The sequence below is a fragment of the Patiria miniata genome, unplaced genomic scaffold (genome assembly GCF_015706575.1).
Source record: "Patiria miniata isolate m_02_andy unplaced genomic scaffold, ASM1570657v1 HiC_scaffold_19, whole genome shotgun sequence".
Classification (NCBI taxonomy): Eukaryota; Metazoa; Echinodermata; class Asteroidea; order Valvatida; family Asterinidae; genus Patiria; species Patiria miniata.
In genome coordinates, this window is record NW_024037057.1 from 21,583 (window position 1) to 45,199 (window position 23,617).

General features: G+C 40.8%; 1 protein-coding gene across 1 annotated transcript; it reads right to left on the reverse strand.

Annotated features, from left to right (window-relative positions):
- Positions 1-23,399, reverse strand: LOC119725969 (MFS-type transporter SLC18B1-like). Its single transcript, XM_038197595.1, has 14 exons — positions 23,070-23,399; positions 11,341-11,598; positions 9,570-9,665; positions 8,938-9,011; positions 7,749-7,902; positions 6,686-6,754; positions 6,136-6,223; positions 5,503-5,645; positions 5,074-5,172; positions 4,453-4,544; positions 4,053-4,148; positions 3,529-3,603; positions 2,319-2,462; positions 1-854 (listed from the first exon to the last, which is right to left on the reverse strand). Exons 1-14 carry the CDS (start codon positions 23,397-23,399, stop codon positions 776-778), a joined length of 1,797 nt encoding a protein of 598 aa, XP_038053523.1. The 3' UTR covers positions 1-775.
- Between the last annotated feature and the right edge of the window lie 218 nt (positions 23,400-23,617).

Here is a 23,617-nt window from a genome sequence, read left to right on the forward strand (position 1 = left end):
ATTAAAGTCAAATAGCTGATACAATGTTACTAAAGCATGAAACTTCTCATGTTGGTTCTTCACTAAACTCATCATTAAGACCTACATTATAAGATTATGGAGCAGTATCGAGACAGCCTAGTTCAAAATCGCTCATATTATCCCGGACTGGGAGCTTGAGTGCTGAAAAACATGCAAAATGATAGCATGAAGTCTCAAACAATTTCATTTGGCAAAAAAAGGTCCTCAGTATTTCACCAACCAAGTTTGAAGATTCAATTCATTTTTTTAAGGGATAATTGTCTTCAATATGTTGCACATTATGAGGAAATGTGTACAAATAGAGACTATAGGCCTACCAGACATGCCAGATGTTTCTCTTTTGTTGGCACAGTTGATTCAGCACTAGATACTGATGGGTTGTTGTACTGTTGTTTCAGGTGCAATGTAATTGTCTTATATTGCATGTTTTCAACAAGACTTACCACGCCCACTTGTGGTCAACATGCAAATTGAGGTCAAAGTAAACATAAGTACAGTACGTGTATGACTCCACCCCGCTAGTTTAGTTGAATAATACAAAAGCGTGTGATGTTACTACCCCTGTCATGCGAGCTTATAATCATTCCTGAATCCATGTCATCTCCCAAGTTTGGGCACAACCATATTTGGAAGTCCAGTTGGCTCCCAGATAAACTCAACCATAAAAGTATGTAACGAAAAGAAACAAAAACATTCCAGTTACGCTGGACATTTGCAGCAAGATGGTTAATATACAGTTATACCAATTGTCAATCTACTTTGAAGACAGTAGTCTCATCTCCTGATCATTCGAGTTGTCCTCCGAAGAAAAAGCCTCGCGTGGTTCCCGCCTCCTACAAGGTAAATACAAATCAAAATGTACAAGTTTTTAAGAGGAGCCAGATTTACCTTTTGCTTGTATAATGTTCAAGATTGCAAATTTCACTTAATGAAAAGACTTTTTAACTTACAATTGTCCAGAGTAATGTCAGTGGATATTACATTTTGAGTGAGAAAACTCGTGACTCAAATGTGTACGTTGCAGACAAATCTCAAGTCTGTGTCCAATATGAATATTCTTTCGGAAACGCACAGAATTGTGGGTTAGTCAAACTGAAGTGTCACGTGCGGAAATGAACGCTGTGTCATATGAAAATTAGACTCCAATGAAAATCGGTTTCCTTTTATACCCACTGGTTAAACCCCGCGTGTACGTGTGCACAATAAGCACTGGCTGTTGCAAGAATAAGTCTTGCATGAATGCAGGAAAGTCTTGCACTGAAGAAATCGATTAAAACGATCCCTGTCAGACCTTAAAAAGGCGACGCCGAAAAATGTGACTCCGAAAAATGCGACGCCGGTGGCACATAATATGGCAAAAACCTGTTGGCCAATTGTCGAGAAAAACAGACAAATCAGACCAACCGATCCGACCATCAAGTATTAAGTAATATGTAGAAGCTTCTGTCAGAGCTTATATCATAAAAGAGTCTTAAATTCACACTTCATCGGCTTAAATGACCTTTGTTTGAGGAAGTCATACGTTGTTTCCAATCACGGTGGTCCATTCTGACCTCGTTCTCCATAAATTGTCTCATGAGGGCGCTATCAGCCGCTATATACCGTCATTATTCGTTCGGCTTGTGCTTGTGGATAAAGGTATGCAAGATTTCAAGTCTGTGTTTATATTGACAAATACAATCGACTGCCGTTATAACGAGCTCGGTCATAACAAAATCCCGACTGTAACGAACACATTCTCCCAGTCCCGATCAATGTGTGTATATAACTATTGGGACATATTTGGTTATTACGTGCACGGACATAACGAGACTTCGACTGTTACGACGATTTTGGCCGACCCAATGCGAGGAAAATCATTGTTCTCAACCCATTTACAACGACAGCTTTTCAGAACTACGGGCATTATATTGCAGCTTGTCAACGACAGACCTTTTGTCCCAAAACGGGTATATGCTCCCGTCTTCCAATTCAAGCAACACACTTCAGCTTCACCCATCAATGTACCTTTGAAAAGACTTCCACACAGCGTTATTTTCATCTCGCCGATCTGTATAAATAAATTCAATGGAACTGTAATAATCGCCGCAGTGGACGGCTGGTCTAGTCGCTAATCCCCCGCTGCGGTTTCCCTTAGCAGAACCAGGGTTTGAAGTTTGCTTACGACTGCGGTACCACGTTTCTAGATTATTAAAAACGGAAAATAGGGGCGCTCAGGAGATAAGTGTTGATATTGTAAGGACTAACCTATATAGTACTGCCTCCTTTTACGTTCTCAGTGTTTATGTGCAACCTACCCTTTTCCGCATCGAAACTCCCAGATGCCAAAAAGACACGTGATGATCAAAACAGCGAAAGAGGTACAAGCGATGGTCATAATCGAATAGCCGAACCCGTAATACTCTGTGATGACGCCCCCTAGCAACGGGCCCGTCAATGAGCTAATCGGATAAATCAAAATGTATTTGTGTCCATTTCTGGTGGTCATTCAAGAGATATACACTATCTTTAGTATGAAAGAAATTACTGTATTTGTGGGATGATACACATATTAAAGGGAAAATACAACATTTGCAAACATCAAAAAATAAAACTACCAAATCAATTTGAAATACCTTGCTGGACTGTTAGTGAATGACAGTGTAAAGCATCCTGTAAATTCATGGCACCTGGTATAGTGTCATTTTCAAGAAAAGTATTTAAAGGTATTTTTGTATCAATTTCCAACGCTGGTCGGCCGACCAGCGTTGGAAAAGACTGGCTTTATTTTCAAATACTGGCCCCAATTGACAATTGCACTTGTTTGCAATCGATTACACACCTATGAACGGGTACAAGCCAGCTAGACTGGTTCCCTGACCTTACAGTTCCCCAATGTATGTAAACTGCTCTGTTTCTTCTTATATGGAGTTAGGGAACCAGACTACGGGAAATTGATTGTTTTTCTTGGTTTTTATAGTATTTTCGGACCCAAAACCTCAAAAAAGTCAGTGTAACTATATTTTCTATATATTTCCAACCCCCCAATTCCATCCATTTCTGAAAATTACAGCAAAAGCAAATGATGTATATTCCCTTTAAAGGCCAATGGAAAAAGTATGTAACCAAATTATTGTATCAACTGTTCCTTTTTCTCATGTTTTGTTAATTTTACTTATACAGGTACTATGTAACTATGTTGGCAGCATGAAGAAGGAGGAGAAGGAGCATGTGGAGAACATGGTCGTATCTAAATAAAAAAATCTTTAGCAGAATGCATTCGGTGCACGAACTGTAGGTGGCACTATTTGGCCAAGTTGCAAAGGAAGTACACACTGCGCAAGCGGGATTTTTTGGCTCAAACTTTCGGCCAAACCGAGGCTGTGTAAGCTTTCACCATTGATTTACACTGGCGACTTTTCCCCCTTGCTTGGTAAATCCTTATCAGAAAAAAAAGAGAGCACGAGGACCTCGCTTTCAGGCATTCAGCAAACAGCGCCACCAACGGTGGCTTATTGACCCTCTTACCCGAGTGCGTACGCACTGTTCCAAAGGCCAGATATAACAGCAGTCAATCCTAATCCACTCGGTATGCCATACCACCTGTAGGATTGAGGTTATACATTGTATTAATCCAATCAATTGAAAACTTCTGTTTTCACAAGTACAATAGTGTAACTTCTGTACAAGCTTTACTGAGCTACTTGGACTTGTTATTCATCCTGGTGATTTTTTTAAACAAAAAACAGCAGCCTATATACATATATACATTAAACACAAAGTGAGCAAAAAAAAAGGCATTCCATATCTCTGAATTAAATATGCATATCATATGCATATCACTCTGAACGAGTGCATCATTTCTTTGACCAAGTCCAATTGGGTTTTAAGGACATTAAAACACTGATGGCTGTTATTTCTGTTTTTGTTTTTGCTTTTTTTTTTAGAATGTTTTTTTTCAGCAGTTTTCTGTGCTTCAGTTATGTAGCAATAATGTGTTATTATAAACGGTTACAAGAGTTAAAAACAAACAGTGTAGTAATTGCACTTACTCTGCAGAACGTAACATGTCTACGAACGTTGGAGTAGCCAACATGGAAAACGTTGCGGCTGCGATGGGTATGGTAACGCCAGGAAGTACCCCAGTCCTGTAGGAGATACGTTTCAGGTGTGTAAACGTTTTCCGAGCTGTTCCGACTGATAATTATACAGGAACGTTCGCAAATGTGTTAAAACAGGAACGTTACTTAACGATCTGAAAACTCTTCCGCGTTTTGTGACTAACGTGTTTTGTTCGTAAAGGAAATAACTTTTTTTTGGTTCATACTGCTGAAAACACCGAGTTGTCCCATATAAGAACGTTTGCTATAACGCACCAGTTCTGGACGCAACGCTGCGTGAGGCGTTTCGAGGTGTTCCTAACATTAACCGATTTTTGAAGGGTAAACTTACACAGGCAAGTGCAAAATCTGTGGTAGCCCTAACAGCAGAAACAGTCCCCCGCTGCTGGATGCACCTACTACAATCAGTGTTCTAGCGCATTTCTGACATGAGGAAATCAAAATTTTCAAATTAATTAACACAAAAAGTCCCAGTTTTAATATTGAGCTTTTTCTTATAATTTTTATTATTATTATCAGTATGAAGTTATATCCTTCAAATTAGGTTTTTGCCCTTCACCACTTATAATAGTTTATGCGGTACCCGCTGCTATGTACAGATCCAAACCAGCCAACCGATCCAGTTAGCTCGGTGGTCGAGTGGTAAGACATCTGCACTAGAAAGCAGGAGGTCGTGGGTTCGAGTCCCACCCGAGTCATTTTTTTCCAACTCTCACTGGGAGGTAACACACTGAGTATACAGTGTTTAAACGTCGGTGAAGGGCAAAAACCTAATTTGATTGATATCACCCCAACGCAAAATTCCATCTAATTATAATAAGTTACATCCTGCTACAAAATAATCTCGAACATTTTGTGTCAAATTCGGAGCGATGCATTGTCTTTCCATTGTCATTGAAAGTAACGTCTTAGCACACACACACAAGCCCTGCCGATTAACGTTTGCTCTTACCTTTGCGTCCGCAATGGCACCCCAGATCACTGAGAATAAGCCGTAGCCCAAACCCAAGCTAACAAAGAGCAGACTTATCGCCATCACACTAAAATTAAGCTATCAAGAAGAAAGTGTTAATCAAATAAAATGTGTATAGAAAAAAATATCTTCAAAAGTATTTTACGGGAAACTTTCGAGTAGGGATGGACTCTTCCTGCCTGTTAATCAAACAGTGCGCATTGACCAATAAGATCACGACTTTTGTGGTCACGTGACAACATAAGCGCGGTTAAACTCGGTCACAAGGACAGACAATTTACACACACCGAAGGTGATATCATCAAAACTATGAATGGCCCATTTTAACGTTGCCACTTAAACAGACCTTGCATATCTTAATTAAAAAAAAATGTTATTTGAAGAAAATGTCAATTTTGTCTCCATTACCTCGTCCAGAAAAATTGCCAGAGTTGGCTGCAGGGACGCGTAGGCTGCAAAGCCAACAAAGTTGGCGAATAAAGCAATCCAGACGGCAGGTATGCTGAGCACTCGGCTCACAGAACCAGACTCCTCAGCCTCGTTCCCTGATCAGAAATGGTAAATAACATTGCACGGAGTCGGCAGGGAACAACAACCTGAATCTGGCGCCCAATTTGGTCTGGTACCCCCATGTACGATTAATGCAAATACAAATTTGGTGCTTTACGTGTTTTATTTAATCACTGATGTCCGGGGTTATAATCTGATGCTAACTGCAGCTTAACATTGATTGGTCATTTTTTTCAGCCAATGAGGGCGCTGTCTTCCCATTAGGGCGGTAAAACAACAGACGTGAATCCAAGATTGCTTGAGGTAAGTTTACACGGATTCGGGAATTGCATCTTCGCCCACGAGTTTGGCACCATTTTGTACCTCATATTTTATAGATCGTCAGTTGCAGCGCATCTATTGAGGTGTGTGGTTTTGTTCAACAGGGACACTACGCTTGAGTAAACCAAAACCTCAAAGATGGCCACTGAATGCAATCGCTCTATCAGCCTTTTTTAATATCCACATTTTATTGGTTTTAAAGATTCAAACCTTGATTAGGCATCAAGAAGCAATTGACGACAACGGTCGACAGAACGATACCACCAAGGACGAAGAAAGGAATTCTAAATCCTGCAGCCTGGTAAGACAAATCAACAAAACCATTACACATGTGTTCATTGGGGTGTTTGTTGTTTGTTTGTTTGTTTGTTTGTTTGTTTGTTTGTTTGTTTGTTTGTTTGTTTGTTGACTCTGTATGCAAACAACAGAGGGCGCCTCACTCCCCTTACCGTATGTTGAGCAAGTTTGGACTCTGGGAAGACGTCGTTTTCTTGGTACAATAACACAATATCACATTTAATAAAAAGTTCAAGCACTTTGGCAACTTTACTTCAATCTAAAAATTTGTTCTTGGTTTCATCCAAGGCAAAAATAATGTCACGTGCAGTTCTTTTAACGTGCAGCTTCTTTCAATTGACTGGAAATTATAGGAGGTGGTATTTGTCTCTTCACTATTTTTTTATTATTTTTTTTTGTACAGAAAACAACTGCACTCATTGCGTTAACTCATTAACTCCGATTGCAATTTTTCCATACTTACGTGATACAGCAAGCCGCCTACTGCTGGCCCAATTGCAAAAGAACAGCCGACAGTCGTCTCAACCAGACTCTGTTGATTTAAGAAGGGGGCACCAATGTAAAAAGATAAGTTTACCTGAAGCTAAACAGGTGCTCTGAGGTGTAAACTCGCGTCCAGTGATTTGTGCTTTATTAATCAACTATAAGCATGCGCGGATCGCGTGCGAATGATTTACTCCAATCTAAAAGTCGTCACTTTTCTGCCGGAATACAAGTTTACGTTTGCCCCTTGCAGGACAGAATATTTCAATACACATACCTAAGACAGTTTATCCATTCCTATTGTTCGAGAGCCCGTCACATGGCCGATTTTAAACGTTTGATAAGGACTGGCTGGCTGGTCTTCAACACTTTTTCCAGTGTCACATGGAATTTGGACTCCTATGAAATCTGGTGCCTTTTGCCGTTTTATTGATTCAACGTTCACAATCCTCACGTAGGCATGCGCAATACCACCAGTGAGTCAGTATTTCATAGTACTCAATGCACAATTACTTGCACAGCTGCGTTCTGCGCCAAATCGCGCGCTACGCGCGACCTGCTCGCCAAACTCCATATAAGGAGGTTTTTTTTCTACGACTTGCGAGACTTGACACACCATAATACAGTAAAAGGGGTGTCAGAAAAACATGAAGTTAAAATGTTGAACAAAATCGTTGGACATTTATAATTTTGGACTTGTTTTGACTTTTGGACCGAAACGTTTTGATTTGTTGACCGATGCTGAAAATTACCCTAGACTTCGGCTCGGGTATAAATTATCAGCATCCAGAAACGAATTGGTCTTAAAAAAATAGTGTAAAAACGGCCAGGCATACTCATAAATGCACGCATTATTTCCTTTAATTAGTATGGTGGTCATTTTTCGGGTCATTGTGATCTGGAAAAGTGTCATTTTGACCCGGGAAACATGTCGTTTTTACCCGGAAAAGTATCAGGTCAAAATATGACTGGGATTCCGGGTCAAATCGGACGCGGGACCTTTCAAATGTAATATAATTGCCCATGAAATTAACTTTTTATACCACAGCCTTGCCAACATCGTCAGGGAATACAGAAGCTACGATGGCCGTTGATGCCGTCAGCACAGCAGCCGAGCCGAGCCCCTCTAAAATGCGAATGGCGAAACTGAACCCAGTGAAAGTAGCGATTGTGGGCATGTCGATAATAAACCTGTGTTAAAGCATAGGACAGAAAACGGTTAGTGCTCCCCCAGTTGTCAAAAGTTAAACTGTAGCCTAATGGGCCTTATTGAATTGAAAGTGAGGTAAAATCGTTGGAACCTGGGCAGAGAATTGAGAGCAGGAACATTACTAAATAATCCAAGTCTGCTTAACCATGCGAGCTGCGAAGCGTAAAGACTTACGCCGCGTAGCTGAGGTGCTCACGCGTGAGGCAGTTTTTATTTCGCGTATAAAATACTATTTTGTGGACACAATCCTTTCTCTAATAGTCTAAATATTATGAATGCAGGTCCTCCGAACCCACACAAGATTGAATCCCCTCCAGTAGGTCACTCACAGACATTGTGGCTGCACAGTCATGTACATAATTATACACTGCATGCACTGTGACCATTACATTGACTTGACCATTACATGTTGGATCGACCATTACATGTTGGATCCCCCAAAAAAGACGGACATGAAACAGTCGAGACAGCCTTTCTGTGGCTCTAGACAGCTGTCACTGGGCCAGCAGTAGAGGATGATTGATGACATTGTTGTGACGGCGGTATGTAAAGCACAGATACTTTTTTTGTGCACAAGTGAATGGGCTTTGGCTGGAGGCCCAACTTCCCCAGGGGCGGCTGACCCCCAAGTGAACTCCTACAAGAAAAGCGACCATACCATCTCAAACCACAAGGTTCACTTTAGAAATACAATGTACATGTAGTTTCAAGGGAATTGGGTGATAGCTTCATAAAAAAAAGTTAAGAAAAAAAAAAGTGCCTAGCGCGTAAGCCCCTGCGCAGCCCGCAGGGTTAAACGAATAATTTACACTTCGTAATTTTACATATTCCCTAATGTTTTAAACAAGATTAAAAAAAAAATGAAAGTAAAATAAGGATGCATTAATAGTCTGGCGCCACCCCATTCAGCAGTTAACAATTCATGAAATACACTTAGGGAACATGACAAAAATGGCTACCTCGTGAATACGGTCCATGAAGCAAAAAAAAAGAGGAGAGAACATGAAGAGATTGATGCTCACCCGAACAGAATGTTACATCCTCCCGTGAAAAATGAACCGGCGAGAAACACGAAACGGGCACCAACGATTGGTATCTAAGAAGCATATACATGTACATGTAATGTTAAAGTCAATGACTATTAGCAAAAAAGGGAAAATGAGCCGGTAGAGGGCGCTAACAACCAAATAGCGCCATCTTTTGGCGAGTAGAGAACAGAGTTTTTGAAAGAAATGGTCGGTTTTATTTTTGTTCCTATAGACCTTTCTACGCTTGGTTGGCAAAATTACGGGATGCAAAACTACGAAAGGTACAACACTGCAAAAACGAAGAAGAATTTTACAGAAAACCCAATTATTACTAGATTGTTAGAAATACAATATTGTCAACAAAGCGTCAACACAATTCCTACACATTCTTTTTTTACTGTGTATTGATGGCATTATGGGGACTTCTTTTTAATATGTTGCCAAACACGGCTTCAATTAATGCGCTTGTGACAGCCCATATAAAATGGCGCCAATATTTACAAACAAAAGAAAGGTCTACTGTTAGCCCACATTCCTCATTCAAAGATGTTGTAGATTAAACACGAGATGTTTTGCGTTCCCCTAAATAATGTCTTATTGAATTTTTAGACCAAACAGGGACTTACCATTTTGCCTATTAGGAGCGATCCTATGCCGTATGACAAGGAAAATACGCTGAACACCATCCCAATAACTGTCTGTGATATTCCCCTTTTCTTTGCCTGTTGCAAAGTGACAGGAAAACCATTTGATATAATGAATCCCTAAAAAGCGGATTTCATCCTTCAATCAACTACATGTATCTAAAAAAAAATGTGTTATTGAAGCTTGCAGATTTTAACAGCAGTATGGAGGAATAAGCCATTTGCGAGTTAAATTTGAATAAAATCTGGTACGCTGAAGTCAAATGGTTTCCATATTTCAGTTTTCATTCAACCAGACCTTTGAAATAGGAAAAGTAAAAAAAAAACATTACATTTTCGGGAATTTCTGGCCGTAATGGCCCTTTAAATCGAGCGCAGTCGCACGTGCACGATAAGCGCCGGAGGAAGTAATCGAACGCCGGTGTCATTATGATAATCTGACTCAAATCAAAATCGGACTCCTTTTCCTTATTATTGGTAAATCCCTCGCACGCGACAGGTCAGTCTAACATGATCCTAAAAATATCGTGTTATCCTACTTACGCAAGCGCAATACTACCATATTAGCAACCATCATACTACCAATTAGTAACCGGGACTAGATTGTAACAGGGTACTCGTCTGTTGTTTAAAGCTATAGTCCATCATTTGTAATTAGTGCATTTTGTTCGTTTGAAGCAACAAAAGTGTTCAAAATCTAATGAAGGATACTAAACAACTTAGTTGATGAAGTTTCAGCTCAGCTTCAGCTTTATATTCCGAGAAAAACAGCATTCTAGGATCTCAATTTGAAATCAAAAGTTGCTAAATCATGTTTCGAATTGTTTTTAATTGCAGCTTTACGCGATGTCGCGCACTGATCCGACGAATTATAGCAACCGCGCGCGCCTGTGTGTCGTTCCAATGCTTGTGGGCGCTGCGCCGAATAACAAAACGAACTGCTGATTTAAATTTTCCTACGGTGCTTCTTAAGACGCACCGTTGGAAATGCCTTCTTTCGTTGATTTCTTCAAAATGAGAGCTCGCCAGAAAGGATAATTTCACAGGGAGTTTAGTCCCCTTACTATCTTTCAACCAGTATGTTTTTCAACAATAATTACGCCAGTTACTTTTTTGGATAGCTGCAAATGATCGACTCGGGCTTTAATGTCCTTGGTCGTAAATGATACATGTGCATCCATTCACTCATTTCAATAATGGGGCTTGCACGATACATTGATTTAAACAAAATTAGAGGATCCTAATAACGGCCGATCCTTTTAGCAAAGGGCGGATCCAGGGAGGGGGGACAACGGGGGACATGCCCCCCCCTAAAATGTTGGTACACCGTACCAACATCTTTTCCGTTTAAAAAAAATTGTGGTAAGAAATTGACTCAGATCGCACGACAGAGCTTTTTGAATCTAAAAAAAAAAAAAAATTGGGCCTCTTGAGGGGGACCCGAACCTCACACCGTAATTTTTGTGTACCCACTTTTTATGGGGACCAACATTTTTTTGCCCCCCCCCAAAAAAAAAAAAAAACCAAAAAAAATATGTGTTCTGGATCCGCTCTTGTTCTTGCTTGACATAAGCAATTGTAAACAGTTAGCCTTTGGCTAACTAAAAACAATACAACTTACAAAAGTATTTTTGGTTGGGGAAGGAAGAGGGGCATTATCAGTATTTTGGTGGGGGACCTGGGGGCACGGCCAATTTATTGGGCCCCGTGCCCCCCCCCCCCCCCCCCCCGTGGCTACGCGGGTTGAACTTACCTCAATAGGGTAGAACACCGTGATGACCGAGAAAGCCATCATGTTAGTAAACGCGGCCAAAATGGTGCCCACAATGGTGGCTATCTGGTGGGATGTAAACCTGCTCTTCGCTGGTTGCTGGTCACCGTCGGCATCAACCGCTTCCTCTGGAGTTGCCAAACCTCTGGGCGGAGTCTCCATTGGAGAAGGCACCTGACTATTTGCATTTTTCTGCGTACCCTCCATGTTGCCGTTTTCGTGTGTTTGAAGCTCCATGGCCTGTCCAAAAATGTCAACATAAAACAAGAAGTGTTTACCAATTTAGTGTTAGGTTCTGTCAAAGCAGTACTTCAGACTAGCGTAGTGTCACACTATCAAAAATTCCGATCGGCTATATACAAGTCGTGGTTTTAAGTTCTGTAACGTCATCATTAGCCATTTATTTCCTTTATACAGCATGCGCAGCTGTGTAGTACTACAATCGCGGTGATGGCTTTCAGGTAGGGTAGTATTTTACGATCACATTAATTGCAGTGCGTGGTTCATTATAATTTCTCGATCGTTTGAATTAATGAAGCGCGTCTATTTAGCATAAATAGGAGAGATGCATGTATGTGTATTTTTCAATGGCAATTGAATTGAATTTATTCCAGTTTCCACTGTGACATTTACCGACATTTCGTCACCGTTTTCACGAAGAGACAAAAGTCTGCCCGTTAAGTGAAAAGCATGTTTTGAGAAAATCGCATTTGAAGTTGGTCTCTTTTTGCATCGCACATTTCCCTATTACCCGGAACTCTTTTTAATTCACCAATGTTACCACACAAAAGACCAGATGTTGAATGACTAAAAACTATAGGTTTTCCCGGACAATTTCGGAAAATGTGCGTTTGAATTTGTAAAACATAAATTCAATTTCGCGCCGAGTTTGAGAACGACGTACATCCCTGTTTCATTTTCGCAATAACTAGCATTCGATTTCATTTTGCATCAATCAAATGAATGAATGTGCATAACGTTTCATTTAAGGGATTACAAATACGTGATTAGGCTTTCGGTTTGACGGATGCGTTGCCGATTATTACGAATGTGCAATCCAATTCGCAGAAAATCGATTGTCTATTGTGACACAGGCTGAATTGAACATTCTTTTTCATTTGTTACAATTTAAATTCGCATTTGCTGCATTCAGTTTAAATAAATTATACAGGCCTATACAAATCATGATACAACTTTGATTCATTAATTAATTATTCATTAATTAATCAATGTATGCCTTATTGATCATTAATGTGTTTGTTCTTATATACACAAAGGCCTATGTGAAATGTAGGCAAATGAAGTGTGAAAATGATATATGATATGACCAATATGAAATCACTCAAAATAATCTTGTAGCCATATTATTGAGACGGTAAAGGGACACATCACGTGTCATGTTACATGGGATCTGCATGGGGACTGTGTGAATATTCAAAAATTCAATCATTCAATCAACCATTCCTCAACTGTTACTTTAACACATAAATGATTTCCAATGCTTGACCAGGCATACGTTAAATAACACTGCGAGGGAAATCGGCTGCACATTTAGCGAAAAAGATTGATGATAAATTAAAAGGAAAACAGGATTGCAGATGTGCCTTCGATTTCGCGCTAAAATGAAATGTCAATACACTAAATGCAGTGCATATTCGGGAAATCGTACGCTGATTTTTTACGACTGAATGCACTTTCACGGAAAAAGAATTATCATTTGTTAAATAGAAACAGAGATTTGGAACGTTCATTCTATTTCGCACGAAAACGAATGCTTCTTTTACAAATTCGTGTACACATTTTCCGAAATTGTCCGGGAAAACCTATATTAAATTATTTCCAAAAAGAATTAATTAACATTGGTTAGTTAGCAAAGAAACACTTTTGTCTCTTCGTGAAAACGCTAAAATGTGTTTTGCCCTCCACGCAGTCACTTTTCTCTCTTCGTGAAAACATTACGCGCTGTACGCGCAGTGGCGTAGTGGGGTAAAATGCACTTTCGCTCTTCTTGAAAACGGTACGTGCAGTACGCACAGTGGCGTTGTGCAGTAAAATCATATAGCTCTAGGGCAAAATGCACTTTCGCTCTTCGTGAAAACGGTCAAGTCGATCAAGGGCAGTGTTTTCCCCTACATTCGCGCATTAACCGTGTACACAACTAAGGTAGATGAGGAAACACGCATTATTTTGAAACTTAAAGCAACTTGGTTTCCACGTAAAATATAATTATGGTCTTTTTGACAAATCATTAGTCTCTTATCCGGCCGTGTAACAGATGCAATAAGATTATATGACGTAATTTATTATGTGTTACTGCAGTAGCTATAGGGTGCTTTCGGGTTACTGTGTGATGGAAAATTTAGGTCAATGGGACTGGGTATATTTTGTTTACATTAATTTTGTACAGTTTTTTTTTTTCCATTTAAACTGTTCTCATTTATTTGTTTTGTTTCCACACATTTATGATCAAGTTACTTCAAGAGTACCCTTCAGCTTAGTGATAGACTTTTCATTTTGTCTGATACCATGAACGCAAAATATTATCAAAATGAAGTTTTCATTACATGCCATTTGCCATTTTCATTTTACTGTTTTTCCAAATTTTTTTTTGGCTTTCGTGAAACAAAGGGAATTAAGTTCTGCATGTAGCACTTTCAAAATCTAGGATATGAAAGCCCAATTCATCAGCTTTCTTTTAGTGCAAGAATAATAATCAAGTCATTCGTGTAATGTTCACGTTACGGAATTGTAAACACAACAACAGTTTTAAAGTTCAGTCCAGAAACCTTGATAAATAATGATAAAGGCCTATTTGGCTTAAATTCAAGCCAGTTCTAAATTAAATGGTTGTGGTATCCACTAATGGTATCAGTATAGCAGGAACACCTCTCGTCATGAGCAGGCAATCGGCAAAGGAGAAGAGATGTACAAATGTATTAAATCCATGTCTTGAGTGTACTTCTCTCTTTCCGTATTAAAATATTACAAGATTGAGGAGACGTGAAATGTGGCACCAAGGTGCGGCAGAACTAGGGGGAAGGGGGACTTGCCCCCCCCCCCCCCGGCCAACAAAAGTGCCCCTCTCTGGGTCCGTAAATGTGCCCATTCGAGATGAAAACAAAACTGCCCCTACGAAGTCATGAAAGCATAATCATGATTGCGCTTAAATATTGTCTCCTCTCATGTAATGAAAAATTGCCCCTCAAAAACACAATACCCCTCGCGTGAACCTTCTCCAGATTTGTAAAACTTCTCGATAGCGAAAACTACCCCTCGAAAGCACAAATACCCCTCTCGCAATACTAAAATTGTGCCCCTCTCGAGATTTGAAATTGGCTATCAAAAATAAAAGTGCCAACAACTTATCGAGATGGAATACTGCCCCGCGAAAACATGACAAGTACCCTGCTCGCAACATTATTATACTGTGCCACTCTCAAGATGGAAAACTGGCCTTTAAAAAAAACATGTAAAAGTGCTCCTCACGCGATAAAAAAAAATGGTTACTTACCGGCCATCAAAAGCAACATTGCCCCTCTCACGATAACAAATCGGGTCCCTTTGCATAGGCTTAGCTAGTCAAATTTAAGGGCGGACCCAGAGAGGTTACTGCCGGGGTGTGCTGGAGGCCGAATGTCTCTCTCAAGTGAAAAAAAGTCAGGAAAAGGCTAGCATACTGTCAATTTTTTGAGTTAGGAAATTAAAATGTAAAAAAGTTTAACGCAAACATTTCAAAAAGTGTATTTCGCTGTTAGTAAATTTGTTGCTAGTAACTTTTTTTGCAATGTGAACGAAAACAGTTTCATAATTTTCTCTTCTTTCACACTGACGGGAGGTGCCTTTTTTCTGAGGAAGTGCCGCCTTTTATTGATGCCCCCCCCCCCCTGTTTGAGAAGCATTCCACAAATACAAGCTAGTATTATTAATAACAAATGATCAAAGCACTTGTTTTGTGCAAGTTTCCAAAACGTCCTCCTGGCAATTGAAATCTTCACATTAGCATGCTGCTTTTTGACGAGTTTTATTTTCTGAGTATTTATCTTGATCGTTTTCTGTATACATTGTTACAAAAAGTTTAATGATGAACAGAAACACTTTGAAATAATTGACATGTTTTCATTTGGAGTGCTTATGAGACATAAAAAAATGATCAAAATAGCACGTTTTAGCGGTGTAGCAGTCACCTCATTACTCAAAACATCTTCAATTAAAGCCATATTTTCCATCGTTTCACGCACGCCTCCCCCAAATAAGGTGCACTAAAACAAAGGTAAATGACAATCCAGTACTGTCCTTGTCACAAAAACTTCCTTTTGTTCTATTTCCGTTTATGGTATCAGACAAAATCAATATTCCATCAGTAAGCTGAAGAATCCTCTTGTAGTTACTTTGGTGGGGAAAAAAAATTGAAAGAAAAACTGTACGATTGTAAACAAAAAAAGTTACTGTCAGTAACCCGAAAGCTCCCTTCAGGTCCTGCAGTAACACACAATAAATAATGCATATCATCTTGCCGACCGACCTGCATCTGTTATTTAAAAAATGCCGAGGAATACGAATGAGAACCCACGATTTGTCAAAAAAGAGACCATAATTGCGGAAACCAAAATCTTCTAAGTGGCAAAATAACGCGCGTTTGCTCATCTACCCATAGTTGTGTACACGGTTAATGCGCAAATGTAGGGAAAAACACTGCCCTAGATCGACTTGACCGTTTTCACGAAGAGCGAAAGTGCATTTTGCCCTAGAGCTATATGATTTTACTGCACAACGCCACTGCGCGTACTGCACGTACCGTTTTCACGAAGAGCGAAAGTGCATTTTACCCCACTACGCCACTGCGCGTACAGTGCGTAATGTTTTCACGAAGAGAGAAAAGTGACTGCGGGGAGGGCAAAACACATTTTAGCGTTTTCACGAAGAGACAAAAGCGTGATTTCATTGATTTAAACTGATTTTGACAAAACAAAAGTTTGCCAGGATGCTCGTTATTGTTCACTTATTCAATTAAGACCAAAAACAGAATTTCGAAAATATGAAGATTTCTGGCCACTTTTCTCTCTTCGTGAAAACGGTGACGATTTAGTCCAACAATTTAGCTGTTCACTCTTTCGCTGGTGTCACCTTTCATAATACCATACCGTATAATCTTCGTCATTGTATTGTATTATTTGAGTTTAATTAAATTTAATCTATTGTATTTTCTTGCGCGTTACAAACACAAATTTAACCTTTGGGCGACACAGCGTCCTACGTTATCCCTTTGAGAGACATGTTGAATTACTGGGTGACATTCCAATGCCCTAATGTCTGAGCCCCTATGTAGAGGCAAGTTGGGGGAAAATGCTGTGCACAAATAATGCGAGAGTCTAACTTTTTGCCTAATATGGATTTCTATTATATTTTGCCGTTAATGTTTTTCGTCCTACATAATGTTTTTTGGTTCCGTCGGTGTTAAGTCTTTTATTTAGTTTTTCGTTTTGGATAAAATTTCCGTTTTCCAAGTACAAGTGTTCATATATTTACCTTTGCCTTGACCTTATTATGAACTTGAATACAATTAATAACGAAAATGTGCATGGCGGATGATATAAAAATGATAAAGTCTGCAGGTAATTCCATGTACTTGAATATTAAGAAAAAAATATCCGGCTTTGGCCCAATGCACTCCGTGTTTTCGATGAATATGTAAATCATTTGTAAAGCGCTCAACCGGATAAGGCTTAACGTGCAAAACTATAGTGCGGCATTCTGCCGGCGAGGGAACGGATATTTGTACCAGTGGTCCGCTGTCGGCTGCCATCGGCGGCCCGCCAGCGGTGCTACCGGTGGGCCGCTGCCGGGCGATCGCGGCTTGCGGACTGGGAATTTAAGGTTGCAGGGCAGTAATTCGGTCCGAAATTGCCTGCGCCGGCCAAATCACGATTTGCATGCCCTCAAAATCTTCAGTATTTGAGCATGCTGAGGGCCATGAACTTGAGGGTTTGTAAAAAAAATATGGGTGGAAGCCGTGCACAGGACTGTGAACTTGTAGTTCCGTTCAATTTGGATGAATTTTGGGCCCTTAAAGCGTTCTAATTTGCAATGGAGTGTAGGCATCTTTTTTCAACTTGGCGATGGGCTTCAGGACTTTTTTCAGGGGTGATCATCTTCGGATGGAAATTTCTCCTAAAAGTCATTAGTTAACCCCCTAAAATTGAAAAGAAAATGAAAGATGATGAAATAAGCTTTAATTTGATGTGTGTTTCGATCACCTTGGAGAGTTGAGAGTATTTTTCCCGAATTTCTGAAGTGTGAGCATTTACCATTAGGGTCTATGGAAGTTTATTTACTGGTCTGCTACCTTAAGCTATGACGTTCAAAGCTGGTCTGCTACCTTAAGCTATGACGTTCAAAGCAAGTACTCAGAGCTGATTGGGCCGCTAGTCATGGATGCAAAACGTTCACCGCTATTCACCGTGAAGGTGAACACCACCGCAGTAAACACTAACACCTCTCCCAATACTTCGCACACTCAACCACCTTTGGCTGATGCTACTCCCAACGCACAGCTAGAACATACAACAGGAAACTAAACGCTACCGCGCCGTGTGCACACAGTTAGCCGGTGTAGCGTGAATATCCGAATCCGTGAAATGTAGACTCATTCATTGGTAGTATTGCGCACGCGTGAGTACGATACTCTGCTATTGTTAGGATCGTTTCGGGAGAGTGACATCTCAAGTGCGAGGGATAATTGGGAAAATGGGGTCCGATTGCCATAGGAGTCAGATTTTCATGTTACACCGGCATACGATCTCGGCTACCCGCTATATAGAAATTAGAGCTTTACTCCGGCACAAAGCTAATCCCCGTAAAACTTAACAATGGATCACAAAATCTACAAAATTCGTGCTTACATACATGAACTCTCTTCACCTAATGCTGCACTAGTGACTAGTGTTCACTAGTCACTAATTGGAGTACTAGTAATCCAATTGATTGTCTAACCATATGTGTACGTCTGCACAGCTACACAGAACAATGCTGGGCGCAGTGGAGTCACGTACATTATGCTCAATCCCGTGACATTGCTCACTGTTGGAATGTTCCTAAATTGTGGTAGTCTCGTAACCAGCCTATCATTGTTTATAGAACAATTTTGCTACACAGGCCGAGCAAAGCCTGGAACATCCACGTCAAGAAAAGCTTTAACACAATATGAAAAATGTCTCCAAACTTAACTGTTTCTTTACAATCCAATGTAAAACAAAAGGTGTTACCCTCTCTTTTATAAAACGATACAAAACATAAGGTCCTTCCTTTTTAATTCAATAAGAAAGCTTAAAGAGGGAAAGGGCTGACTGATTTTGAAACTTAAATATGCGCAGCATCTTGAAGTCTGAATTTATACAATCATAAATCAAGTTTAAATTTTCAAAAATACACTAAAAATTAACTTAGTGTTGTTGACTTGGAAAGTCGATCCTTTGAAGGTACGTCAGGGTGCCAGGCAGTAATTAAGGCGTGTTGCAGAGAGCATGGACTTTGTGTGTGTGTGTGTTTGTTTTCTTCAAAATTGTTGCCCACAACAAAAGCTTTGGTTTTCTGTTTCTTTTTTCTTTTCTTTTTCTTTGTTTGTTTTTTGGGTTTTTTGGGGGAGGGGTACACTACTTAACCCCCTATTAGTACTCGAAATAGGCCACGTAAAATTCACCAAGGTCAAATCTTGAGAATTTTTGTGGGAGGGGGAGGGGGAAAGCCTCAAGCCCCCCCCCCCCCCCCCCCCCCCCCCCGGCGCTCCACTGCAATGTGTACGTTCAGTACTGCTGGTATTTTCAACCTTTTCGTCTTTCAGAAATTCCCCGTACTTTGCGACCTTGGTCCAACCAAATGTGCCGGACAGATCTCTGTCAATAAATACGTGATGATTGATTGACAAATCCTATTCACAAGGATTAACGAAACGGGCAAAGAGAAAAAAAAACAACGTCTCTACATTTTGGCGCGGATGAGCGGTTGCCCCCCCCCCCCCCCTCCCCCATCAAAAGATGGATACGCTGCTGGTTACAATTTAATCCACTAAATAGTTGTTCATTAATATTTACATGTTTGAAGTAAAAGCACAGTCTGAGTGTGACCATATGGATTAAATATGCAGTTTTCTCTAATATGAGCTTAAAATCTTCACTTTTATTGACACAAAGGAACAAATGCTTTAAGGCAAAAAGGAACAAACTTACGTTTAAGGCATTTGCCTCTTTCTGGAAAAAAAATCATCAATGGTTTATTCAAATTTTATATCCAAAATAGCCCCGCACCAGTGTACCAAAATAACTTGATGATAACAAATTGCAAAGAGGGTTTTTGGACCACAATAATCTAAATTATGTTTCCTAGTAAGAGCGTTTTAAAAATGAAACTGTCCAACACTTGGAAGTGAAAACACGGGTCAATTTTACAATGCATTGAACATGTGTCACAAGTATTCCCATACGGTGCCTTTGTTTCACAAACTGCTATGCTTTTTGCTTTTGAACTTTGAGAAAGATCCTGTTTTTATCCAAACGTCAGGTTTTCTAACAATGATCTTTGTCAGCACACGTTTAACATAATACAATTCACACGGGTGTGTAGGAATTAGTTATACTGTCCTACTTTAACTCCGATCGAGTTTATTGCAAGTTAAATGACTCACCAAGTTGAAGTATATAAACAGCCAAAACTGGGCCGAGTCCATGCACAACGCAACGCGAACGGGGCAACTGCCCGCGCCGTGAATGCGGGGCGAGTTGGTTTTTTAACTCACGTGGTGAATATGCACACAAAGTTCGGTCAATAAACACTCACAAAAATCCACGAGAGAAGCTTGGATTGCTCACTGGAATAGCTCTGCCGATGTTCACTAAATCATGTAAAGAATTGTGTTGATTCTAGCTCCAAGCGAAAGTATAGGAAATGCACTGTAAATATTGCGTGTGTGACAGAGAACTAGTATAGACGAACGATAACGAAACGACACTCCATGAAAAAATGCATGAAGGTTGACCTCTGAACTACATGTAACATATATACAAGATGCGTTAAAGGCGCAGTACAGTGAAACTTAAAGTGAACGCTACAGGTACATAAGTGCAAGAATGCAATTAATGTTTGCAATACATTAATCTGCGTTTCTACATTAATAAAGAAAGTAGTGTATTCAAGTTGTAAAACTAAGAAAGCGTAGAGGTAAATGTTGCAATAGCGTTGTTCAGGTTTGGGGTCCAAGCTTTTGCCAATATGATATTGTTTTTCTGAAGAAAAAAAAAATTTCGTCGGCACAGAAAAATAAAGCCACAAGGTATTGTAGAATTGTAAATTGCTAACAGTTTTAATTGCTAAAACAAAACCAACAGGATCAAAATGTCAGGGTTTTATATCATTGCTTCCTGCTCCCCAAAACTCTTTTTATAAGCAACCGTACGTGCCACAGTCACCTGTACTCTTGGTCTAAAACTAGATTCGGAGTTTACCGCCACTCCCTTTTTGTGGTAGGCGTAGTCAGGTAGCCGAGGCGGTAGAGGGCGCTACCAACAAGATGAATCAAATTAAGTCCAACTAACGTTGGCACTCGAAACCAATCAATGCTGGTAATATTTCGCTTGCGTTATCTCCATGATAATTTGCACACGTGAGTTGGGCTCGGAAATTATCGGGTCCCATTGCCAAAGTGCCCTATAACTCTACCGCCGCACGCAGCTTGACCATGCCTGTGTGGACGGTGATTCTGTCCCCCGGTAAAAGTGTCCGGGGGGACAGAATTACCTAGGTAAAAGTGTCCCCCCTGTCCCGTTAATTGTGCCCCCCTCCAGGTAATTCTGTCCCCTCCAGTTAATTCTGTCCCCCTGGTTTTGCACGCATAAGTTGTTATATTGATGTTATTATAATAAATTCAGCGCACAGGTATAGATATTTAGACTTTTCCACGCTTCATCAATAATTATCAAAATGAAATTAACGTTTAGATGTTAATCAACCGATCTATGTTTCTGCAAGAAGGCACGCGTAGTAATACTCAACCTATCGCTAGCGCGCACGCGCATCAGCCGCCGATACGCGTTTGACTGTCATGGCGGACTTCAATGAGGAGAATTGGCAAAATTATACGCGACACGGGTGACCGCGCCGCAGGCCTGCTGCTGGTGCAATGTTGTCCCCGTCCCCGGCCGCGGCCCTGGCGCGGCCCGTAGGTGCGGTATCGCGCGCACGCCCACCATGCAAATCGTTCGCTCCCGAAGTCGTCATCAAAACGGGAGTTGTGCTTTGACGTAAGCATCATTCCCGAATTTAGCAAGGCGCCGCGCAAAAACAGTTAATAACTTCACTAATATACAGTCTGGGTGCTAGACTTGTGACGTTGCACGGGGACACATTTACCAGGGGGGGACACATTTAACGTCGTGCAGGGGGACAGATTTACCTAGAGGGGGACAGGTTTACCTAGGTAAAAGTGTCCCCCGGACAGATTTACCGGGTCACGACCCGGTAGATCTGTCCGGGGGGGACACATTTACCAGGGGGGACAGAATTACCTGCCACACCTGCAAGAGGTAGGCTTGGAGAACAAAACTACAATCACGTCGCCTTTATCACCCTAATTGCAACAATCAATTCTGGCTATTCACAATGCAGTGCGCCACCAAGAGTTTGCCATGGAGAGTCCATCTTTCAAGTTAACGGTCGACAAAACACGGCCCAGTTGAATGAGTGTCAGTAGACAATTTGAGCTAATATGTTTATAGATTGGAGCATATCATTCTGCCGCCTTACAAAAAAAATCGTACTCCAAAAAAAAAAAAAGGGCAAGCAGATCCTCGAATCATACGCTTACGAAACTACTGACAGGAAAAGTAACAATTTCAAATGTCCCGCGCTGCAAATTTGTCGACCATTTCCCCCAATGCACTGGGAAAAAACACTCTCCACGGCAAACTCTTGGCGGCGCACTGCATTGTAAATTGCTTGAATTCCTTCATCACCATGATCACCTTCATTGTATTTTATTTTGCATGTCCATACATTCACCAATAATGACGAACGACAATATCAGGTAGTTCTAGTTCAGTGTTATAATCACTGTGCCGCTCGAAAGCCAGTTTGGTATCACTAATCCACGCTGACGTAAATTCACCGGTGGGTCCTGCGAGGTAATCTGTAGGCCTACCTTCTTCTGTCTTGAGATCTCCATGTTTCACGGGGTGCACAATATGAAGTTCTTAGAAAAGACTCCCGTCAAACTTAAAATGGTAAATTGTGACCAGCTTTTGGCCGTGGAAGTACAGGTGATCCCTGCTGTCACCATTATCCTCGGAAAAGCATTCCCATATGCGCTTTCCATCCAGATCTACTACTGTTGTGGCCGGACAGACGGAAAATACAGCGAGCAGATGGCCATTAAATATGCAGCCGGTCGCTATTGTTCGGGGTGCATGCTGTGGTAGTCGAGATCGTAGTGGTAGTACCTCCTCTTCCTCCGAATCCTTCTCTTCCTTTTTGTAATCGGTACATCAAACACCTTGATACATTCCCCTGATTCGATGTTCCAGATCTTAGCAACAAAATCATCAGATATCCCGATGACAATACCTTCACAGAGGTGGCACGAAACCACTTTCTTCATACCATGACGTATCTTCTGTAAGCTACAACCACTGCGCGCATCCCAAACTTGAATTACATTGTCAATGTACAGTCCAGCTACGATCTCGTCCTACGCCAAGAAGAGTCGAGCCGCCCTTGAGGATACAGCGACAGGTTCCGTCTGCAGCATTACTGACAAAGACGTCATTGTCTACAGTGGTGTGATATTTATCATGATATTTGGCAGCTGCCGCACTAACGATTGTCTCACCGTCAAAGAACAGATGTGAAACAGGGAAACGAGGGCCCGACATGACTTGCAGCTGCTCCCCAGTCTTGTCGGAGTAGGTACGAATCTTACCGTCCTTGCATCCTGCAGCAATCTTTCTTCTCACTGATGTCCACTTCGATGAGATGTTGGCGTTTCCCACGGGAGACATCCCATATCTGCAAAGTACCGTTGTCGATACCAGCTGCCAGACAGTCTCGATTTCAGAATAAACTGAAAAAAAGAAATATGCATCGCTGTCGATGTTGGTCCAAGTTTAAAGCTTGTGATGTGTACAGTTCAACCTCGTTTCCATGGATTCGATCTTGATATGCCATGCTGTTATCGTTTTATAAACCCCGGGCCTTGTGTCCCACTATTTGGAATATT